This window comes from Mustela putorius, unplaced genomic scaffold, assembly GCF_011764305.1.
Source record: "Mustela putorius furo isolate JIRA1106 unplaced genomic scaffold, ASM1176430v1.1 tig00000145_pilon_pilon_pilon, whole genome shotgun sequence".
Classification (NCBI taxonomy): domain Eukaryota; kingdom Metazoa; phylum Chordata; class Mammalia; order Carnivora; family Mustelidae; genus Mustela; species Mustela putorius.
The window spans coordinates 40633606-40655546 of NW_025421294.1; the positions used below are offsets into that span (position 1 = coordinate 40633606).

General features: G+C 52.1%; 1 protein-coding gene across 1 annotated transcript in view; it reads left to right on the plus strand.

Annotated features, from left to right (window-relative positions):
* Positions 1-21941, plus strand: part of SLIT3 (slit guidance ligand 3) — a 588228-nt gene that overhangs the window by 558125 nt on the left and 8162 nt on the right. Inside the window, exons 28-32 of the mRNA XM_004737643.2 lie at positions 1664-1803; positions 4938-5031; positions 9845-9982; positions 11525-11765; positions 13565-13695. Of these exons, the coding sequence (XP_004737700.2) occupies positions 1664-1803; positions 4938-5031; positions 9845-9982; positions 11525-11765; positions 13565-13695 (744 nt within the window). The remainder of the gene's footprint in view (positions 1-1663; positions 1804-4937; positions 5032-9844; positions 9983-11524; positions 11766-13564; positions 13696-21941) is intronic.

Sequence of the window (21941 nt, forward strand, 5' to 3'; positions counted from 1 at the left end):
CAGGAGACCAAGACAGGAGATAGGACCTGTCCTACATCCCCAAGCTAACTGGGTGCTCTTGGAGTCTCCTTGACAACCGCCTGCCAAGGTTTCCAGTGAGGGCAGAGGAGACTTCAGTCTCCTTCCCACCCTCTGTCCACTGCACGAGCAAAGCCGGTCCCTGGCCAGCCATCCGTATCCCAGTTTCATGCAATCCCGAGGCTCTGGGGACAGCCCGGGTAACTCATTTCAAGAAAACAGGCAATACTGTGGTTTCAGACCTTCGAAAACCTACCCTCTGTCTGGCTCTGAGGAAATCGCTTTTCATGAACACCAGAGTCCCTCACAGAAAACAAGAATCCATCATTTTGCTTTACCTCAAGAGCTCAGACCAAAGAACCCCCCCGCCCCGAGCCTCCTATAGAAGATGTGACACAGCTTTCAGGTTGTAGAGGAAAGGAAGTTAAGTGGGATTCTAGAAATCCACTTCCTATTAGTTTAGGTTAGTGCCTCAATCCCAAATCAGAGCAGTCTCTAAAACAGAGAAAGGCCTGGAATCCCGAGTCTGCAGCTGGAACAGATGTCCGTGAATGGGGTGTAAATCCCTGAGGGGGTGCTGAGCCACGGAGGAAGGAAGTCCCTGCAGCTCATTTAATTAGATACTCCTCTCCCACCTGTGCCCCTTCTCATCCGCTCAGGGTTCTCGGTCCCGGCTTAGTTTGTACCCCTAATTCTGAGATGTGACTAAAGCTGGGCAGAGGACTGCCAAGGTTTGAGGTTTTTATCCAAGAGATGTAGTGCTTCAGAGACAAGTTAGGGGAATGCTGCATGCAATCCAGTGTTTTGAGCGAAGCTCACCTGAGAACCACAGCATGAGCAGGAAAGCAGCCTCCCACCCCGTCCGCTTACACCCCAGAAGCTGGAGGGGTCCCAGAAGTAGGAGTACACACAGGGAACAGTGGCATCCCTGAGAAAGGGTAAGGAAGCCAGATGTAGAAGTATCTAGAAGTGAAGCTAGCAAACATGTTCTGAGCATTTTCTGTGTGCCAGGGTCCCACTAAGCCTTTTATTTGTGTCATCTCCTCATACCCCACAACCACCATGGGGGAAGGCTATACTCCCCCAGTCACTAGATGTGGAAACTGAGACATGGATTTAATTAATTGGCCTAAGGTCTCATAACCAGGAAGCAGCAGACCCAGAATTCATTCCCGATACTTGGCCGCAGATCCTGATCTGGCCACTGTGTCCTATTCCTGCTCGAGGTAGAAGGCCTGTCCTTGAGTAGAAAGTCACTCAGAGGGGGATGTGTGTTCTGCTGTTTCTCTGTCTACAAACCACTTCCGGAGAAGAACCAAAGGAAGACAGCTGGAGAATTTAAGCTCTCTCCAGGAAACCACTTCCACCTGGGGGCTGGGGGCATGGAGGCAGGCAGCCATCAGGGCCAGGGGATGGACTATTGCCCAGAGACACAGACTAGATGAAATGACCTTTGTGGCCCCTAAGGGTCTCCCTGCTCAGGACCCCAGGGCTTCGGGTATACAGAGTGCCGCCTGGGGCCTCCATCCAGAGATAAACCTGACTAATTATCTCCCCCCAACCTTCTTTTCTGCCACCCCAACCCCACCCCACTCTGTCAACCCCCCCCCACCTCCCTTCCTCCTCTTCCCACACATCCCCAAAGCTGCTCCTGCCCTCTGGGCTTTGAGGGCCAGCGCTGTGAGATCAATCCAGACGACTGCGAGGACAACGACTGTGAAAACAATGCCACCTGCGTGGACGGGATCAACAACTACGTGTGTGTCTGCCCTCCTAACTACACGGGTGAGGCCCCCCGCAGCTGCGCATGGCGGTGGGCCAGGGGTCATGTGCTAAAGAATTCTCTTTTCTTAGCTTCTTTCAGGGCCCCCACCCTCTGCCCCCATGGACAGAGATGTGAATCCCCCAAACCTGGTGCTGTGCCAGGAGGGGCTTCCCAGAAGCCCTCTTGGCTTGTTGGCCCCTCCCATCCCTCCCCCGCCCCCCTCACCCACCCCACCCGGCACATCCCTAGCTCCTCCCCATTTGAATCAGGTTCCCAGGGCACTTGCAGCTGTCTGCTCCAGTGGCTGATGGCCATCCCCTGCTTTGGGAACCCCAGAGAGCCAGGGCTGGTTGAGGCCAGCGAAAGGCATTTGCTTTCCATTTCTGCTTTGTTCAGTTCTAGTCTGCTTTCTCTGGAAATTCACAGCTTCTAGACACTCTGCTAGGAGCCGGGATACAAAAATGGCCAAGACAAAGTGGCCTCTCGTAAGAAGTTCATTGTCAAGTAGAGAGAGACATGTAGAAAGAGAATACAACACCTGTAAGCCCCCGGGGAGTCGTGGGGTCACAGAGGAAGAACCTAATCCAGACAGAGAATCCAGGAAGCCTCCCACAGGTCATTCGTCAGTATCCTCATGCTACCCATCCACCCCTAAAACACAGCACCTCTATGTCCTGTATTGACAGCCCCTGATGAGAACAGTTACATAGACTAGATGATGAAGCAAAATGCCGCCCAGTGGCAGGAGCACAGCCTCCTTTGTAGGAGCAACCCAAAGTGGCATATTCAAGAATGCAACTCCATAAATTCCATGAGTTCTTTGAGGAAAAGCCTCCAGGAACGAGAGTTGGAGCGGCACTGTGTGTAGTAATAGTTCTCTTCCGTATGATTCAGAAGCAGCACGCTAGAGGCTCCGACAATTCTTGCTTGAAAGAATGCTGTTTAACTTTGTTTAACCCTGCAAGTCCCAGATGTATCTGAAATCAGAGCTTCCCTCCTACCCTACCCCAGATCTCCTTCCCAACACAGACATTGTGTGTTGCAAGAAACGTATTTTAGGAAATAGCAGCCCAAGGCAAGGATGAAAACAAGGACTGGGCATCCCAGGGACGGCAGCAGCCTGTCCTTTTGGCACCTGGCTTCACATCAGGAACGAGGTAGGAGATGAGAATACACAGACAGTGATTAGAGGCATTCTGAGGCCATGGAGAAGGAAGCCAAGTAGCCCCCAGTGCCCTTCGGGTCCCTGTGCCATATGCAGACCCCCAGCCCGTTAGCCCGGTATCCCCCAAGCGCACTCTTGGGACTGTAGTAGAGTATGCCAACGGAGACTGAGGAAACACTGCTACCCCTCAGCCCCCTGGGTCCCAGGAGCGGCTCTCTGCTGGAGAAAAGTGCAGGGAAGTCTGCTGACGGTGTCCTCCTCTATATCTTCTACCTTCCCAGAGCAGAGTTGTAGCCAAGAGTTAAGTTAGCAATAGGCAACACTTATTATGAATCTACTGTATACAGACCACTGAATTAGCTATAAGGGATACCAAGAAGTCTAAAAGTATGCTCTCAAGGGGCATCTGGTCTACCTAGAGGAGAGGAGGCATCATATAGGGTTAAATTGTTGATCCAGAAGAATCCACTTGGTACCAGAAGAGAGACAGTAAAAATCCAGCAGTTAAAAAGAGAAGACGGGGGCGCCTGGGTGGCTCAGTGGTTTAAGCCTCTGCCTTCAGCTCAGGTCATGATCTCAGGGTCCTGGGATCGAGTCCCGCATCGGGCTCTCTGCCTAACTCTCTGCCTATTTGTGATCTCTCTCTGTCAAATAAGTAAATAAAATTTTTTAAAAAGAGAGAGAGAGAAAGCAAAGCAACTCAAAATAAACTTTGGGGCAAAGGAAGGGCAGTTGGACTGAATTTATGGTGGGCAAATGAGCAGTGGTGGGGGGACTGAGGAGACATTTATTGAGGTGGCTTCTTGCTAGTGGGATACCATGGCCTGTGTCTGCAGTTAACTCAAATGCATCTCTGCCTGAGAATGGGATGCCATGGTCCTCTCTGTCCTAGAAAATGCCAGTGTCACACAGACGACTGTCTCTCTGGGTCTTCCCAGGAAGTGAGGAAAAGGAAATGCCTATAAAAAACACAGCAGCCTCTGTGATCTTGAGAGGCTGGCAAAATGAGGATAAGGTAGGGGTCAGCTTCTCCAGATCACAGCACAGAACAGACACCGGGCCTCAGACCTTCCTCTGCCCTGTCCCAGCAGCCCTCACTGCCCGTGTTCCCGCCCCCATCCCCGAAAGAAATCCCTTGGGTCACATTTTCCTCTCTTAGGTCACTCTCCACCTGGCTTGACCAGCTGGACTTAGGGGTGCCCAGAGCTCAGGGGTGCATCTGCCCCTGCCGTCACCCTGCTGTTCCATCTCATTCTGCTCCACATTCCTAGAGAACATCTCAGGTGGTGTGAGCTTTGGGGAGCTTGTGTGCAAGTGCCATCCCTGGGTATTTCTGACCCATTAGGCATTTCTCAGCATGATGGCTTTCAAAGGGAATGTATCCAGAGACCTCAACTTCAAAATTCCTTTCATAGTTTCTTCTCTGAGAAAATCCAGGGGGGCCTACTTATCTACAGCAGTGGACTTTGCTGCTAACCCACATCCACTCCTCCAAGAAGCCTCTTGAGTTTTCACAGACTTTACCCCATTGTCACACTTACATCTCTGTGTTACAGTCATCTACTAATTTGTAGGTCTACACCCCCCACCCCAGGCCATGGAGAGGACAAGACTAGGTCACGGTTGTGTCCCTAGTGCCTGTCAAGGTGTCTACCACGCGAGAGGTGCTCCGTAAATGGATGTGGAAGGAGAAATACAATTAAGCATAGACCAAGGTCAGGGGCTGGCATCCTATGGTTTCAGCTGCAGCAGCCCCTGAATGATCAAGTGAAACAGTGAAGGATGGTGCTGTGACAGTGCCCAGGGGAATACTCAAGTCCTCCCAGTATCACTGCTACGGAGACCAAAGCAGGGGTACAAGAGAAAGAATGCGCCAAGAGAGTGAATGCAGGGCACCTGCGATCCACGACCTCCTGACTAGGGGCTGGATGGATCTGACCTTCTAGCCAGGGTCTCCCAGGCACCTGACCTTTCTACCCACCCCCACAGGTGAGCTGTGCGATGAAGTGATTGACCACTGCATGCCCGGGATGAACCTCTGTCAGCATGAGGCCAAGTGCATCTCCCTGGACAAAGGATTCAGGTAAGGCTTGGCTTTGTGTCCCCAGCAACATAGGGTCCTGGGGGCTCTGCCTCTAATGGGGCCCTCTCCATTCTCTCCCACTCCCGATCTCTCTCTCTGCCTGTTACTCATTCATTACTGTGTGCTTCTCTATGTCTCTGACTGGTCATGGTGTAATTCTTCCCGTCTCTCTTTGTTTCCCTATGCATGTGCCTCTGTCTGTCTCTTTGTGCTTCTCTCTGTGAGTCCGTCTCTCTGTGCAGATAGACAGACAGACAGACAGATGGAGATTAAGATATCCCCCTCTTTCCCTTACCCTCTTCTTGCCCTCCTTCCTTGTCTTCCCACACCACACCCCAACCCCAGCATACTTTCCTCTCCGGAGCTAGTATGACCGAACAAGCCCACTGAGGAAGCTGAAGGGCATTTGCTCATCTTCCTTGTGTGCCTCCTTCGCAGCATTCTGCCCTCTGTGGCTCTGGAGAGGTTGCCAGCTTATGTGCCTGTGTACGCTGGGGGTGGGGGGGTGGACAAGAAGGGGAGAGGGGACACTGACTCAGTTCAACAGTACAGCCGTGGGTGGCGGTGTCTCTACAGTGAGCAGCAGAGCCCAGGGGAGATCGGAGAGCTCAGGAGCAATTCTAAGGGTGGAAGGAGTGTCTGTCTCAGAAGGTACCAGTTCCAGAGCCTGAGAATCAGATGACACCCCGGGAAATCACTCCCAGGCTCTTTCTCTACTTCCTCCACAACCCCTCTTCTGGAGCAAACTGTGAGATCCTTGAGTGCTGGGATCGACTGACATCAGTAGGAACATCGCAGATCTCTAGGACCAAGAACAGTCTCCCCTAAATCCTCTCCCAAAGCTGCCTTGCACACACAGTTGGCTTCCCTCATCCCCAGCAGACTCTGTCCAACACTGGAGAGGTGGTGGGAGCCTCTAGCACCAGTGAATCTGGGGGAGCATGCAAAGGCCAAAACAGCTGGCGGCACCCCAGATGAGCCTTCAGCAAAGATATTGGAAGTGACTCCACAGAGTCACCCCTAAAGATAAGGGATGTGGGTCTGGAGCTCCGTGCCTCTGCTGATGAGTCTTCAAAAAGAATCCTGACCAGACTTCCATCCAGTAGCATCTCCAGCCTCTGGAGCAAAGCTCATGCTCTGGGTCTAGGTGGCTCCAGGATCTGTCATCAGTCTGCGTGTGTCCAGCTTTCAGTCATAAGGCAGAAGAGTTCCCAGACTCTAGGGGTTTTGAGACTATAATGCTATGCTGCAAACCTTAGCACTTCATGGAAACCCAAGATTTTAGAAATTCTGAGACTAATGACAATATTAAATCACAGAATCTTAGGGACTTAGGAATTGTGCACTCTTAGACTCATAAATCTCTCCAAGACTTAAAAACTTGAGAAATCTTGTGATCCTAGAATCTAGGAATCGTGGGTTCTGGTTGTTGTCTCTCAGTGAGCCGACCCCTCTGTCCTCGGATTCTCACTGTGGAAGTGCCACGGGTATTGTGAAAAGTTTTTGATTCCTTCACTCTCAAGGCCCTTGCTGTGGACCCAGGGGAGGAAAATGTGACACAAAACCAGTGTGTAGAAAGAAGGCATTTCTGGGGCCCTCGATTCTGGCTCTGAGTGCTGCCAAGTTGCTGAGGAGGGGAGAGAAGAGCCTACTAAAGCAAAGGGAAGCCCCTACACACTTTCGGAGGTGAGCCGAGATGGGTGGGATTTGAATGAGCTGAGGGAGCGGGAGAGGGTCCCATCAGCAGCAGAAGGGTCTAGAACAGGTAGAGGTGAGGGAGGGACATGAACATATCTTGTCCGGTGTTTTCCTTTCCCGTTTTGACTACTCCAGCCTAGAGCTCATCCCCAGAGAAAATGCTAGAGGCCTCTTAGGGGCTCTTTTTTGCCGACCCCAAAAGAAGCTTCTGTCCCGCCTCCTGCCGTGCACGCACCCTCATTCAAACCGCCCTCTCTGCTCCTCTCCCCTCTGAGAGGTGCCACGTGGGCTCAGAGGTAGCTGGGCTGCCTGAGTGTAAGTAAGGGTGAGGGAAGCCTCCCAACCCCCAATCCTGCTTTTCCTACTCCTGGATTTGCCTTCAACTCAGAGTTGCTCTTTAACTGAAGGACGAGGCCAAGGGGAGGAAGAGATGCGTAAAACAGTCTTGAGCCCAAACCAGAGCAGGCTGCACCGACAAGCAGAGCGCTCTGGGTGTGCCTACGAGGGGCAACCATGGTGGCCAGGCATCTGAGCTGTGAAGACTAGTAGAAGACCCAGAGCTGGAGAGCAGATCGGGGGCATTCCTCAAACTCAGAGGACGCCGACTTGACAGAGCACAGTGAGCATGAGAACTGGTCGGAAGTGGCCCATCGGGGTACAGGTCTGGGGTCGGGGTGTGAGGGACTTGGGGCCAGAGACAGGATCCTCTGGTACTGGTCCCTAGAAACCTCACTCTACTGTAGCCAAGGCCCCTTGAGTTCTAGCGGGAATATAGAATACAGAATAGGAAGAATATAGAACATAGAAGGAAATCAGTCTAATTCTTAGTATCTTGAGATGATGTAGTTAGGCACAGTGTCTCCCAGCATCTTGAAGAGGGCTATAGCCAGCTCAGTAATGTGGATTGTATTAAAATGCATTTAAATCAAACACCCCTTCTCCCAGTGCAGCGTGTCCTAATCTTAGTGCCCCTCCCCTCCCCTCCTCTCTGCTCTCCCTCCTCTCCTCTCCTCACCTATATCCCAAGGCATGCTGCAGAGACAGTAATAAGAGACATGCAGCCAATGCAGTGTTGGCCCAACTTTAAAGATGTTTATCCTTGATTTCCTCGTGTGATGCTCTAGTGAGGATGCAACAGAACAGATAAAACCAATACCTATCTGTGATAGAAACACTGAAATCGTAACTTACCAAACCTGGAAGATAGTGAAGCACACTGCGCATGAACCGAGGCAGTCAGAATGACAGAAGCACGTCACAATGATTGCCGTGCGCGGAGGACTTCGCCTTGCGGCAGGCACGCTGGCCTGTCTCCTACCACTCTCCGGCTATAAAAACAACTCTCCACTTGCTAGGCTGGGGTCAGGTGCCGCCAGCTGAAGCAAGCCGTCCATGCAGTCACACGCAGAAACACTGGGGCTGCAAGTCAGTCCAGACCTGACTGGCTTATTAGCTACATCGGGAGACTCCTGATGTTCCTGGGACCAAGGAGATCACTTGGTTATACCCCCTTGTCCAGAATCAAAAAGTTCTATACATAACAAAATCATCTAAGCCTTATTACACTTGAGAAGAAAGGCAAGGGGGAAACACGGGAGCACATTAGGGAATGCACGTTATGCCCCCCAGATGCTCCTCTGAGCAGATGAAGAAGTGGTGGGCAGATCCTTGCTGTGGGAAGCCAGGTGCAGGAACCCGCAGCAGTCGCATCCCAGGGACGCTTGTGCGGCGTGCTGATTCCAGGCCCCACCCAGCCGCCCTGATCAGAAACTGCACTGTAACAGGAGCCCCGGGGCTTTGTTGGAGCAGCATGGGTGTGAAGAGGGCTATAGCATTGCCAGGAAGAAGGACAGGCACACACTCGCCCCCAGACCTGCTGTCTGCTAGGGCGCACGGCCTCCGAGTCCTCATGGAGACCTCCTCGGCCACCTTGACTCCATGCCTCCCAGGCTGGACCTTACCCTGCAAGGACTGAGCGGCCGCTGCTGTCTCAGAGGGGCTCGTGCAGCTTGAGTTGTGCTGCAGGTACTTCTAGACAAACGCCTCCAGGGGCCTGGCTTCACCTTAGCAGGTATACTGAGCCCGTGCCCCACCCCCACCAAGAAGCTTGCCCAGTTGGTCTCTTTAAAAACCTAGGCGGAGTGAGGGCTATGACATCAAAGTTTGCATTTTCTGGGGTAGCAGGAGGCCACATATTTGAAATTTACCCTGCAGATCAGTAAAGGTGAACAGGTCAGATCGTAGCTGATTCCAGTTTCTGAATGCAGGCTCAGCAGATCCTCAGGCGCTGGAACTTGTCCTCCTCCGGCGACACCCCAGACACGGAGTCTTAGCTAGCCACGAATCCATGGCACACGCCGTGCTCTGCCAAGCGAGCCCAGCAATGCCGAGATGCATCTGTGATTCCACTCCATCCACTCCTACAGGAGGAGGAGCAGGGAGAGGAGGAGGGAGGACCATCCCTTTGTCCTGTGGCTTCTCGGGTCTGGCTGCTCTGTCCCAGGTGTATTCAGAGGTCTTGCTTCCCTGGCCACCTTGGCCACCCGGCCCACCTTCCTCCTCTGATCTGGGTGGGCTGTGGTTACTGTTTATACTCAGCCCAGTGGAATTCAGCTGGTGGGCCCACAGCAGTACGTGGGCTCCAGGCCTGCAGGAGGCAGAAGGGCCAGGAAGTGTTGGTGTTTGCGTGTGCCTGTGTGTGTGCCTCTGCCCCTGTGAGCAATGCAGTCCCTTCAGGGTCTGTTTTGTGCTGGGACTCTGGCCAGTGTCACCCAGAGAGAGGAGCCCAGGGCTGCGTGCTCCAGGTGCACACTCCAGGGGGCCCCGTGTGCAGCTGGGTGCCCCTGGGCCAGCAGGTGCTGGGGCTGCAGCACCCATCCTTCTCCCTGAGTGCCGCCACCAGCTCTTAAAAACAGGAGCTCCCGCATGACATAAGCAGACATCAGCTTGTGGGAACCCAGAGCCCACAGACGGCTGGTGCAGCCGATCGTGGGCTGGGCTTCAGGGAGCCCTTGAGAAATGAGAGGGACTTAGGAATGTGGGTACCCAGAGAAGACAGGAGGCCCCCTGGAAGCCACCCTGGCCCACAAAACAGCCTTGCTCTGCTGCATTCCAGGTGCGAATGTCTCCCCGGCTACAGTGGGAAGCTCTGCGAGGTGGACAACGATGACTGTGTGGCCCACAGGTGCCGCCACGGGGCCCAGTGCGTGGATGCGGTCAACGGCTACACGTGCATCTGCCCCCAGGGCTTCAGGTATGGCAGGGGGCCCCTCAGGAAGGAGCCCTCAGGCTGGGGGATGGGCAGGCTAAGGCAGGCAGAATGAAGACCCACTCCTAGACAGCGCTAGCCCTGGGCCTCCTGGGTGTCCTTGGAAGGTCAGCCCTTCCATGTCTGAGAGCAGATGCTGTTAAGCCCATGTAATAGACAGGAGAGCCACCAGGGCAACTGTGTGGGAGTTGGACTTAAGATGCAGCTCAAGTGATGTCAAGCTTGGGCGTGATTCCTTCCAACGGAAGATGCTACCGTCTTGGAGCTCAGCTTACACGGTGGGGTAGTCAGATGGCCACATGGGCGGTGGTCTTTTTAGGCTAGAGAACAAAAGCATTATTGTACCCTAATGGCAGAAAAATGGAGGTAAATGGAAAAGCTTGGGGTTAATCACTGGAATCAGTGAAGTAGGAAGAGAAAGAGGGAATGGGAGGCACTGGCGGGTGGTCAGGAGAGGTCCTTGGGGTGTGTGGATGGAGACGCTGGGTACCCGCCCTAGCGCCCACACTGACTGGAAGGGAAAGGTGCAGGGGGCGCTGGAGGGGCACCAGGGACCAGACTTAAGGTTGGGGGGGTGGGGATCAGTTTGGGGAAAGTTCTGTATACATGAGTACTTGCCACACGGCATAAACACAACCATGCAAATGACCCTTGGTCACAGACTCTGAGAAGGAATCATGAAGAAGTCTGGTTTTTCCAAAGCTTGATTGAGACCATCTACATGAGGCTTGTGAAAATAGACATTCCTGAGCCCCATCCCAGAGCTACTAATTTAGAATTGCAGGGGGGAGAGCTGGGGTGGGGGGTGGGGAGAGGAAGGGGCTGGGAATCTGCACTTTCTTTTAATGTCTTTAAATTCCGGTGAGATACATATAATGTAAAATTATCCGCCTTAACCATTTTTAAGTGTGCAGCTCTGTAGCATCAAGTAAGCCAACCATCATCCGTCTCCAGAACTTTTTTTAATCTTGCAAAACTGAAACTCTACATGCATTAAACACTAACTGCCCACTCCCCCTCCCTACGGCCCCTGGTAACCACCATTCTACTTTCTGACACCATAAATCTGACCGCTCTAAGTACCTCATGTAAGTGGAACCTGTAGTATTTGCATTTTTGTGACTGCTTTATTTCACATCCTCAAGGTTCATCCACCTTGTAACAGGTGTCAGAATGTCCTTTCTTAAGGCTGAATAATATTCCGTTGTCTGTATGTGCCACCTTTGTTTGGCCAGTCCTCTGTTGGTGGGTGAGAATCTGTGCTTTTGACAAATTTATGCCAGAAGATTCTGATGACACTGAAATTTGGGGACCAGCACTCTCCAACCCCGTTATTGTAAAAATGGGGAAATGGGGGCTTAGAGAAGGAAAAGGACTTTTCCCAGTTAGTGGGAGGGCTGGAACAAGCCCCAGTTCCCATCTTTCTTTCCTCTCTCTGTTAGTGGCCCTCTGGGCAAAATAACTCTGATTGTCTCCTCTCACTGTCCTCCGCTCATTCCTCCTCCATCTTCTCGCCCCTCCTCCCAGCGGGCTCCTCTGTGAGCAGCCCCCACCCATGGTCCTGCTTCAGACCAGTCCCTGTGACCAGTACGAGTGCCAGAATGGGGCCCAGTGCATCGTGGTACAGCAGGAGCCGACCTGTCGCTGCCCCCCGGGCTTCGCCGGCCCGAGGTGCGAGAAGCTCATCACCGTCAACTTTGTGGGCAAAGACTCCTACGTGGAACTGGCCTCCGCCAAGGTCCGGCCCCAGGCCAACATCTCCCTGCAGGTGCGCCTCTCCCCAGCATGCCCCCAGGCTCCGTCGGACCATTCTGAGAACCACGGCTGTTCTTAGGACAACTCCTGACTGGCTGTCACCGCAAATGACAGCCCCCATTCCCAGCCACATCCATTCATTTACCTAGAAAATAGTCCCTCAAATATTCTGTGTCAGACACTGTGCTGGCAATGGGGATTTGACGGTGGGCAAGGCAGACAGAGCCCCTTGTCCAGAGAAAGATGACAAACAGGGCCGGTGCCAGCCCCGGGTGTTGCGGGAGCTCTAGGGGTTCGCCTAGAGAAGGCTAGAAGGATGAGGGGATGCCCTTTTCACCTGAGGGATCAGCATGGACAAAGGCCCAGAGGCACCAACACTCAGGGCATTTTTTAGGGAATGGAAAAACATTTAGTAGGAGCCAAATTCTTTTCCAGCTAACTTCTTTCAAGTTCCTTACCTGTGGACCCGAGCACATTTATTCCAAAATGCATCTCTGGGTGACCTAAATGCTTCTGGGAGGGGTGGAACAGGGATAGAATGGGGTTGGGAAGCAGCAGGCCCCTGCCTAGCAGCTTGCTGGGGAAGAAGAACCCCAGAGACACAGCAAAGGGATGCAGACCAGCTAGTGGCCCCCGCCACGTGGCACTAACTAGGGCCCTGCTCTCCTTTTGCTTATGGCTGCACTGGCCCAGCTTTAAGCTTATGGCAAAAATATTTATTCAACACAGATCTGTTGAGTGCCTTTGTGTCCAGGCCCCTGGCAGGTGCGTGGGGCTGCAGAAACACACAGCGTTCAGACTGCCTTGGCTTTTGGAGCACCCAGTGCAGCCGGCAGGCCTCTGAGATGAGGGTTGACCCTGGGCACTCACAAGGAGGCGGCTCTGGCTACCGTCCGCCTCTCCTGCATTCTCCTCCTTGCCCTCCTGCCTTCCCCTCTCTGTCCCACGGACCCAGGCACCTGAATGTTGGGTCCCGGTTAGCCCGCACCACAGACATCCAGAGGTCCCATCAGACCATCTGCTCCGTTTCCAGTCCTTCAGGCTGCACTTGTGCTAGGTGGTGGGAGCAGACAGGCTGGTCAGAGGATTCCATCCCTGCAGCACAGTGCCCTCTGGGCAGCAGCCTCTGAAACCAGGGCCTCTCAGCCCTGGCACCACTAGAATCACCTGTAGAACTCCTACAATTATCTTTGCCTGGGCCCTGCCCCCCAGAGATTCATCTGGAGTTGATTTGGGGTAAAGCCTAGACACAGGTGTTTTTAAAAACTCCCCAGATGACTCTTAACACAGTGCCTCGCTCATGGTAAACACTGAATGCAATGGTCATTGTTAGCATTTTGTTCATGATTATTATCATACTTTATACAGAGAGACTGAGGCCCGGAGGGGAGCGAGGATTTGGGTGGGATCACATTGTGTGCTGGTGAGAGAGGCAATTAGCACTCAAGGCTCCTGACCCCACCCCCACCACCCGCACACACAATAAAATACGTGATTATATATTCTATATATGTTATATACTTATGTATATGTATATATATCTTATACATAATAACCTAATGTTCCTGTACATAAAGTGGCACATAGTGGGTCCTCAGTAAATAGTTACTGAATTGAATTGCTCCATCCGCACTTGCTGGAGGGTAAGTATCTGTGCTCTGGGAAACTCCCAGACTAGACAGAGGAGGAAATGCGAACGTGGATTCAGATCTGGGGTTCATCCAGAAGATGCCCGCTGCAAGAGGTCTCTGTGAGGGTGGGGTTGGGGAGGCCAGGCCTCAGGGGAGCCCTAACCCACATGCCTCTCTCCAGGTGGCCACGGACAAGGACAATGGCATCCTTCTCTACAAGGGAGACAACGACCCCCTGGCGCTGGAGCTGTACCAGGGCCACGTGAGGCTTGTCTATGACAGTCTGAGCTCCCCACCCACCACGGTGTACAGGTAGGAACCACAGCGCCACCTGTCAAGGCACGAACCCCTAGAGGAGAAGCCAGGGGCCGCTCTGAAGCCTCTCCTCCCTGCCCGCCCCACGCCCCCCCCACCCCACTTTCCCCAGCTCAGATCTTCGGGGGGGGGGGGGGGGGCTATGCTGGACGAAGAGGCAGGACGCTGGAGGAAGAGGAAGGCCGACCCCCGCGGGGAGATGACACCTCATTACCATAAGATAAATGGCCAGCTGGCTACTGTGCAGGAGCTCCTGCGCCAATGCGGATGAGGCTGCTTAATGAGCTGCCCTTTTCAAAATGTCATCCTAATCTTTTATTAGTTTAAGAAAGAAAACAGGGGGAGATTAGCTTGCAACTCAAGGGGAAGACATCCCAGAGCACGAGAGAGCAGGACTCTTCCTTAAGTGACTTTCAAACTGTTCTGAAGGATGGTTTTTCCCTAAACTTCAGTCTTTCCAACAGTCACCCTGATTTTTCTGTAAAACTATAAAAATACGGCGCATCAGCTGTCCTGTTCCATAGCAGGCCGCTTTACATCAGCTTTTAAATCCGCGACCTCTTCCCTTTCAGCTTCATCTTAAGTCATATCATTGGTGAAATCACAGATATGCTAGTTCAGTGTTAGTTTTTTTTCTACTCCTCAGTAAAATAAATACTAAACTAATAAGTTATTTTAGTTCTATTTTTGTAATTATTACAAAAATCACCATTAAAATGAGAAATATTTGTGTTACACCTAAAATCACATAAAAACTGCCGGTGGCAGGAGAGACATTTCTTGGGGGGAAAGCACGTATATGAGAGAGACCACATCTGGAGGCCAGCCTTCCCCTCTAGAGGCAGGCGCACGTTCACTGGGATTGGGGATGGCTAGCAGTTTACAGACTTTTTTCCCAGGAGCTAACTCAGTTATGCAGTCACAACTCTATACTGAAATCAAAATATTAAATACACCGAAGCAAAACTGTCCCCTGTCAGGGCTGAGAGGGGGCAAAGTTTCTTCCCTCATACTTACTCTCATGAAGGCCCCCAAAACAACTCCCAACAAGCCCAGCTGAAAACCATTGGTTTAAACCAGTGGTTCTCAAAGTGGGGTCCCAGAGCAGCAGCAGCCAGAAACTTGTCAGACATGCCCGTTTTCAGACCTCACCCCACACCTACTGACAAGCTCTGGGCTAGGGCCCAGCCATCAGTTTTAAGGAGCCTCCAGGTGATTTCAATGCATAAGTCTTGAAGTGGCAGCTTACACAGGAAGCTTTCCTGGAGGAAGAGCCTTTTGTGATGGGTCTTGAAGAAAGGGTGGAGTTTACATGAGCCGGGAGAGTAGGTGGGCGAGCCGGCCAGGAGAAGAGCAAAGACCAGCCTAAGGGACAGCTCAAAGGGCTGGACCAGACAGAAGGTGCACAGCAGAGGGTGGGTGGAGGGAATCCCAGGCAGGTTAGGACAGTGGGCTACAATGGACACCAGAAGAAGGAACTCACCTCAATGGCCTCAAGAGTTCCCTTAGAGTCAGGGGCTCCCAACGTCTGTGTTCTTGGAGCCACTGGTCATGGTCATGGGCCTGTGGTGTCAGACACATCTGAAAGCCTATATTTAAAACGGGTTTGTTTCCAAACAGTCTTCTCTGTGGCAGGACTGGTGGTGCTCCAGTAAAGTGCTCTTTCACACACTCTGGAAACGTCTCTTTCCTCCCCTGTGCACTGTACATAATCGCAGGATGCATTTTTGGGGGTGTTGTTGAGGGCTGGGGGTGCGAAGGTGTTTGACAAACTGAGCCTTGACTTGGGCATGTCTCAGACAGAAGTGTTGCAAAAGAACACCTCAGGAGAGGTTGGGCTCTGTCCGGAGCTGGGAGCCCATGCCCCACACTGACATGAGCTCTTAAGGGATCATGTTGCGGTGAGAATGCTGGAACCTTTTGCTAATGCCTGACTCAGGATGTGAGGAATGAAATGGGAAGCTAGAGAATTCTCTCCTACAGCCCTTGTCAGGGAGCCAGTGGGCTGAGGGTTAGTGCAGGGCTCCGGGGAGACCCCAGGCTCTTTCTCTTACCCCTGGGACAAACCCAATAAAGGATGCCCATGTCTAGGTCTGCGTGCCAAGCCTAGGGACAGACCCTTAGTGTCCTGCCACTCACAGTCCTAAAGGACCCAAGTCTCCAGAAATCCTGTATTTAAAATGGGTTTGTTTCTAGGCTTCTCGGAGGCAGCACCCACTGTGCCCCAGCAGTGTGCTCTTTCACTCAGTAAATATCTCCCAGATGCCTTATGTGGGCCGGGCCCTGGACTAGGTATGGGCAACACAGAGTTAAACAAAACACAATCCAGAAAAGAAGGCAGGTGTAGAAACAAGCAATAGTCACAGAAGCAGAATTGAATAGGTCTCCCAGAAGACATTGGTACATGCTAGGGGACATCGAAGGAGCAGACATTTCTGTTCAAAGAACCGGAGAAGGCTCCTGGAGGAAGAGGTAACATTTGAGCTCAGGCTGGAACTGGAGCTGACAAGCATTTCCACAGGCGGAGAAGTGAGAAGGCCCTGGGCAGGGGGAGACAGTGTCTCCCAGACCCCGTCTGCATGCACAGAAGCCATGCTTAGGGGCTGTAGTTAATGCAGAGCCCAGAGTCACTGTGGTGACCTCTGGCCACCTAGGAAGGCCTCCTCAGCCTCAGGGCCAGGGTGTCAAACCAAAGCTGATTTAATCAGGGGAATTGGCAGCTTGCAAAATTTTGCCCACTGAGGCCCCATGGACAGCCCCCAGAGTGAGAATGAGAAGTTAGCACCCCCAGCAGGGATTTGTAGGCTTGGAGCAGCTGCTTTCTGGGCCGCTTTCATGAGGGTGCCTGATTTTTTTTCATCTGCCCAGCTGTAGTCACAGGTGGGGGTGCTGTACTTCAAGGTCCTACCCTAGGCTCTAGGGCAAACACACAGTAAAGCCTGTCTGAGCCCCTACCTGCCCCAGAATGGGAACAGGCTGCGCTATTGCTGAGTTCTGAGACTTGTCAGAGGGAATTCGGGCATTATTTCCTACCAGCGAGGCCAAGGGGCCAAGTAAGGTAACAGACTTGGGAAAGTGGACTGTGGTAGCCTGGAGAGCAGAGGCTTTGTCCAAAGGGACTGCTGACCTCAGCTCCAGCAGATGCTGCCTTGTGGGAATGTAGATCATTAAGAGAAGCTAGAAACCCGGGCTTTCTATGTGAAATAGCTCAGTGTTTAAATGTGGGCCACAAGACAACTCTGTTTAGCCCACAGTGCAGGCTCCCTGAGTCTTAATTACCATAGTCCCATCCACTGCCAAGGTCTTTTTCTCCCTTGTCCCTCCGCACAAGTCCCGGGCAAGTGTCATCACTTTTATTTTAGGGATGAGCTGCATAATGCGCAGATGAAGTCTTTGGCCCGGTAGCACACAAGCCAGCAAAGTGGCGGAACAGAGAGTCAAATCCAGGTCAGGTTCCCACCAGAACCCACTTTTCCACCATGCTGGGGCATAACGGCCAGGACAAGAGAGAGAGAGAGAAAGACCATGCAGACACAGTCCAGGAGTTGGGGGGCAGGGCAGGGGGCTGGTGTCTCTGCCTCCTGGTCTTGATGTCTCCCGCTACCAATTAACGGAACTCCCAGGGACGATTTGGTCCTGTGAGGCTCTATCGCCACCTAGTGGCTACAACAGCATCCAGGTGAACATGCCCAGTACCTGGAGGAATGATGATGATTCATTTCATGGTGGAGTAGGGTCCTGTGGCTTGGGATCCTGGGTTTCAGTCTTGCCTCCACCACTTCCACTTTAAGACTGTGAACTGGACACCTTAAGTCTCTGAGCCTTAGGCCTCATCTCTAAAATGGAAAAAAAAAAATTGTACCTCTCCTCTGGGGGTTATTAGAGAATGCAGGTCAAGTGCTTAGCACAGAGTAGCACAGAGCATGTGCCTGCTATTGGTATTAAAAGCAGAAGAGGCGGCGCCTGGGTGGCTCAGTCAATTAAACACCTGACTCTTAATCTCAGCTCAGGTCTCTATCTCAGCTCGGGTCTTGATCTCTGGGTTGTGAGTCCAACTTGGCAAGGAGCCTACTTTAAAAAATGCAGAGGGAGGGGAGGCAGGCAGGAAGGATGGATGAAGGAAAGAAGGGAGGGGAGAAAGGAGGAGGAAGGAAGGAGGCGGGGAGGGAGAAATGCAGGGAAGGAAGGAAGGAAGGAAGAACGGAAGAGGGAGGGAGGAAGTAGAACTCGAAATGTCCTCCTGCCGTTCCCAGACAGGAGCCACCCAGCTAGCTCGGACATGCCCACGGCTCTCCACCTCCCACGTGGTGCTGGTGCCTCTGGCCCAGTGGCTACTGAGGAAGACTCTTGAGCCCAGTTGTCTCCCCTGTAATCCCTATATCTCTCTCCAGGAGACTAATTAATGGGGCTTGGAACCTTAGTAGGATCCTTTCTTTTAGAGTTAACAGCAGATAGTTTCAGGTTGCTTTTTGGGGGTTTTGTCTGTTTTACCCCCACCCTTTTTTCTGAGAGCAGCAGAGCCATTTTTCTCATTTACTTCAAGGGCCAAGATTACCAAGGAGAAAACAGTGAGAGGAAATGGAGCCATCCTGATTTATGAGATGGTGGTGGATAATCAGAACCTGGAGCACCACCTACCCCAAACCTCCAGGGACCTGCAGTCTGAAAACCACTGGCTTTAGGCATCACCTCCAGGAAACCCTAACAGAGATGTACCAGGAAGGCATCCTATTAACCCAGGAGCCCCTACTGGCACAGGTTATGGGAGCTTTGGATTTGGAACAAGTCCTGACTTTGAACCTCACTTCTCCCACCTCCTAGCAATGTGTCCTTGGTTCCTTCCCTGTAAAATGGGGCTCATGAGTGCCTTCCTCAGAGATGGTTATTAGCCAGCGGAAACAGAAACCAAAAGCCCTGGGCCGCTGGAAGGTAGAAGAGCTCTTCTAGGGTCCATGAACCTGCTCCCCGACTCGGTCCCTCCTGCCACACCCAACTCCAAGCCCAGGGTCAGGGTGGAGGAGATCATCATTCTACCTTTGAATGCTTGCTAGGTATCAGGAACCATGTGCTGTCCATCCGAGCATGGTGAGGTCGACCTCTGTGCCATTGCTGGAGTGTGGAAATGGAACCTCAGGTCTACAGAGTGGTGGGATTTGCCCAAGGTACCTCAATTGGAAGGCCCATGTGAGAGCAGATCTCTCCAACACCCGAGCATGACCTAGCAGAAGACTATAGCCAGAGGAAGGAGCCTGCCTATGACTCCCCTTGTGGGAATCAGAGGAGGCCTTCCACAGACTCAAATGGCTAGGGCACTGGGGAGCCTAGCAGTTACTCAGGGGCAGGGGCGGGGGTGGCCTCACGTCCTCTCTGCTCCTGCGGCTCCTACCAAACCACTGTCTCCAGGCTGGGGCCCTCAGCGAAGGCATGCCAGGGCCTGGGCCAGCACGTGGAGCCCAGGAAGGAAGCAAGCGGCCAGGAAGGGGTTAGTGGCGTGTGTTTGTTCACTGTGTCTGTGTGTTTATAACAGCCGCCTCAGACTCCCTGAATTTTGGTCAGAAGGGAATGCCAAGACCACCCACCCAGAGCCATGGCCTCTCTACAGCTCCGTCTCTGACAGGTGGCTGCCCAGCGTTAGTCACATGGCTCGGGGATGGGGAGCTCATTCAGGACAACGTCAGTTTGCCAGATGGTCTGGGGACACAGCTGTATGTTTGTTTAAAAGCTGTTTGTTTGCATGTATGTTTAAAAGCTGCGTTAGGACTCCAGGTCGGAAGCTTGTAGTCTCCACACACGGGCCTCATTCCCCCCAACCCACCATCAACTCATCTTCGGGAGCACAGGTCTCAGCCTTTTCCTCAGTTCACTACTTAGAGCAGTTAGAAGCTACTGGAATTGAACAGCTCCATCTTCTTCTAACTTCCTGGCTCCCCATCACAAATGAGATCCTCCAGTGGACTCAGCTACCGCTCCACCCCTGTTGCCCTATTTCTGGACCTACCGGTACGCTGACATATTGGTCGTTTGGTTTGGGGAAGGCTGAGGAAGCGTGGGCTCTGTGAGTGTCTGTCCTGTTGGCCGCCGATCTCTAGCTCCTGGGACAGTGGGGCTCAGAGCAGACACCCAGTGGGTGGGAGACGGACGGCTGCAAGGGCAGATGACGGACGGAGGGTGGATGGCTGGGAGGCAAGAGAACGGTCATGATGGGTTTGGGGGGGTCCTGCACCCCTGCACATCCCCCTCAACCAGCCCTTTCTCCCAGAGATCATCAGCATGAGAGCAGGAGCCGCTAGTTTGCAGGCAATGGTGGGTTCCTGCTGCTGTTAACGGACCAGCCAATGCTACTGATGATGGTCACATTTTCCCAGTGATTTACAATCTGTAAAGCACCTTCAAGTACCTCCTCTGATTCTCTCATCACGCTAATTCTGTCAGGTTGTCCTCCCCCTGTTACAGATGAGGAGACGGAGAGCAGAGGGGTTCTGAGTGGTCACGGGGCCGCCAAGGAAGGGGCTAGGACAGTCTCCGCTTTCTCCACCCCACGTGAGCCTCTCTTCCCCCAAGTATTTTCCTCATCTCTCTGCTGAAACTCCCTTCAGTCGAAAAGGGCTGAGGAGGCAGCCTCTCCAGTCGGATGGCGGTGGTGAATGTGGAGGCTCCTTCTCCACTTGAGCGCTCAGAGAAAGAGTACAGTATTTCCACATGCCTGTCACCTGCGCTCAAGGCTCCCTCCCAGCCCCGACCAAGGATCAAATAGCAGAAAGAGCAGAACTTTGGGGTCAAAATTTTGCCTATGCATTCTCTTTTTGGAACATATTAGCTGAATGACTTCAGACAAATCCTTTCACCTCTCTGGGCCTCATTGGTCTGATCTGTGAAATGGGGTATCTGATGTCACTTGACAGAATGATGGTGAGGGTCCAAAAAGAGCGGAGAGCCATTCAGCACGATGCCTGGCTCTTGCACTTCCCTCCTGAGCCCTCACTGAGGGCTGCTGGGACTAAGGGAGGCAACACGGGAGAGGAGCGTATGTGTGGGCTTTAAAGCTAGATGGACCTCAGTGTACAGTCCTGCTCTAGTTGTGGGGACCTGGAAGCATTATTTGACCTCCCTGACCTTCTGTCTCCTTCTCTTTTTTAAAGATTTTAACTATCTATTTATCTATCTGTTTATTTATGAGGGGGGAGAGAGATTACCTATGGTGGGAGCAGAGGGAGCAGCAGACTCTGCTGAGCAGGGAGCCTGACGCAGGGCTTGGTCCCAGGACCCTGAGATCATGACCTAAGCCGAAGGCAGACGCTTAACTGACTGAGCACCCCCAGGCACCCCTCTTTCCTTGTTTCTGTAATGCTGTAAACATGTGAAGCAGTGTTGTGCGGTGTTCTAATCCACGTATGGTCAGCAGACTGCCGGAGGTGCAGGAGATGAATTAGATGCCACAAACTATTGACACTTTAATTGAGAGCCTTTATTTTTCATCCGTACTAGGAAAAATATAAATCACCCTGAAATATTCTTTTCCTGGGCAGGAGTCCTTAGAACAATGCTAGCTTTATATCCTTACTGATGCTTATGGGGGAAATGGAGCAACTGAAGAAAAACATGTTAATAATGTTTTAACATTATTAACATGTGGCATACCCTAGAGCAAATATTGAGAAGGCGGTCTGAGGATGAGTCTGCTTAACTCTATAAAATTCAAGAAAGAAATGCAAATAATATAACTGAATGCATGACATGGCCGTAGACTAGCTCTTGTACTGGAAAGGGGGGAAAGTGCTATAAAGATACTAGTGGATCCACTGAAAAATTAAAATCCAGCCTGAGTAGATACAAGTATGTTACCAATGTTAAATTTACCAAAGTTGAAAATTGCAGCTTGCTTCTGTAAGAGAATATCCATGTCCTTAGGAAATGCACACTGAGGCATTTTGGGATAAGGGAAAGGTATGCAACTTTTAAAGGATTCAGTGTATATATGTATGTACATCTGTGTGTATGCATGTCTATGGAGATAGATGGGTATGGAGACAGAAAATTCATGATAAAGCAAGTGGGGCTAATAGGAGAATCTGTGGGTTTAAGAAGTATTCTCTGTACTGTTTCTACTTTTGCAACTTATTTAAGTTTGAAGTTATTTCCAAATGAAAAATACAAAATGCTCGGGATGCTGGCCAAGTTCATGGGCCAGTGCCTGGCTGTGGGAGGCACCCAGCAAACCCTCTGATTCTCGCCCCTTCTCTCCT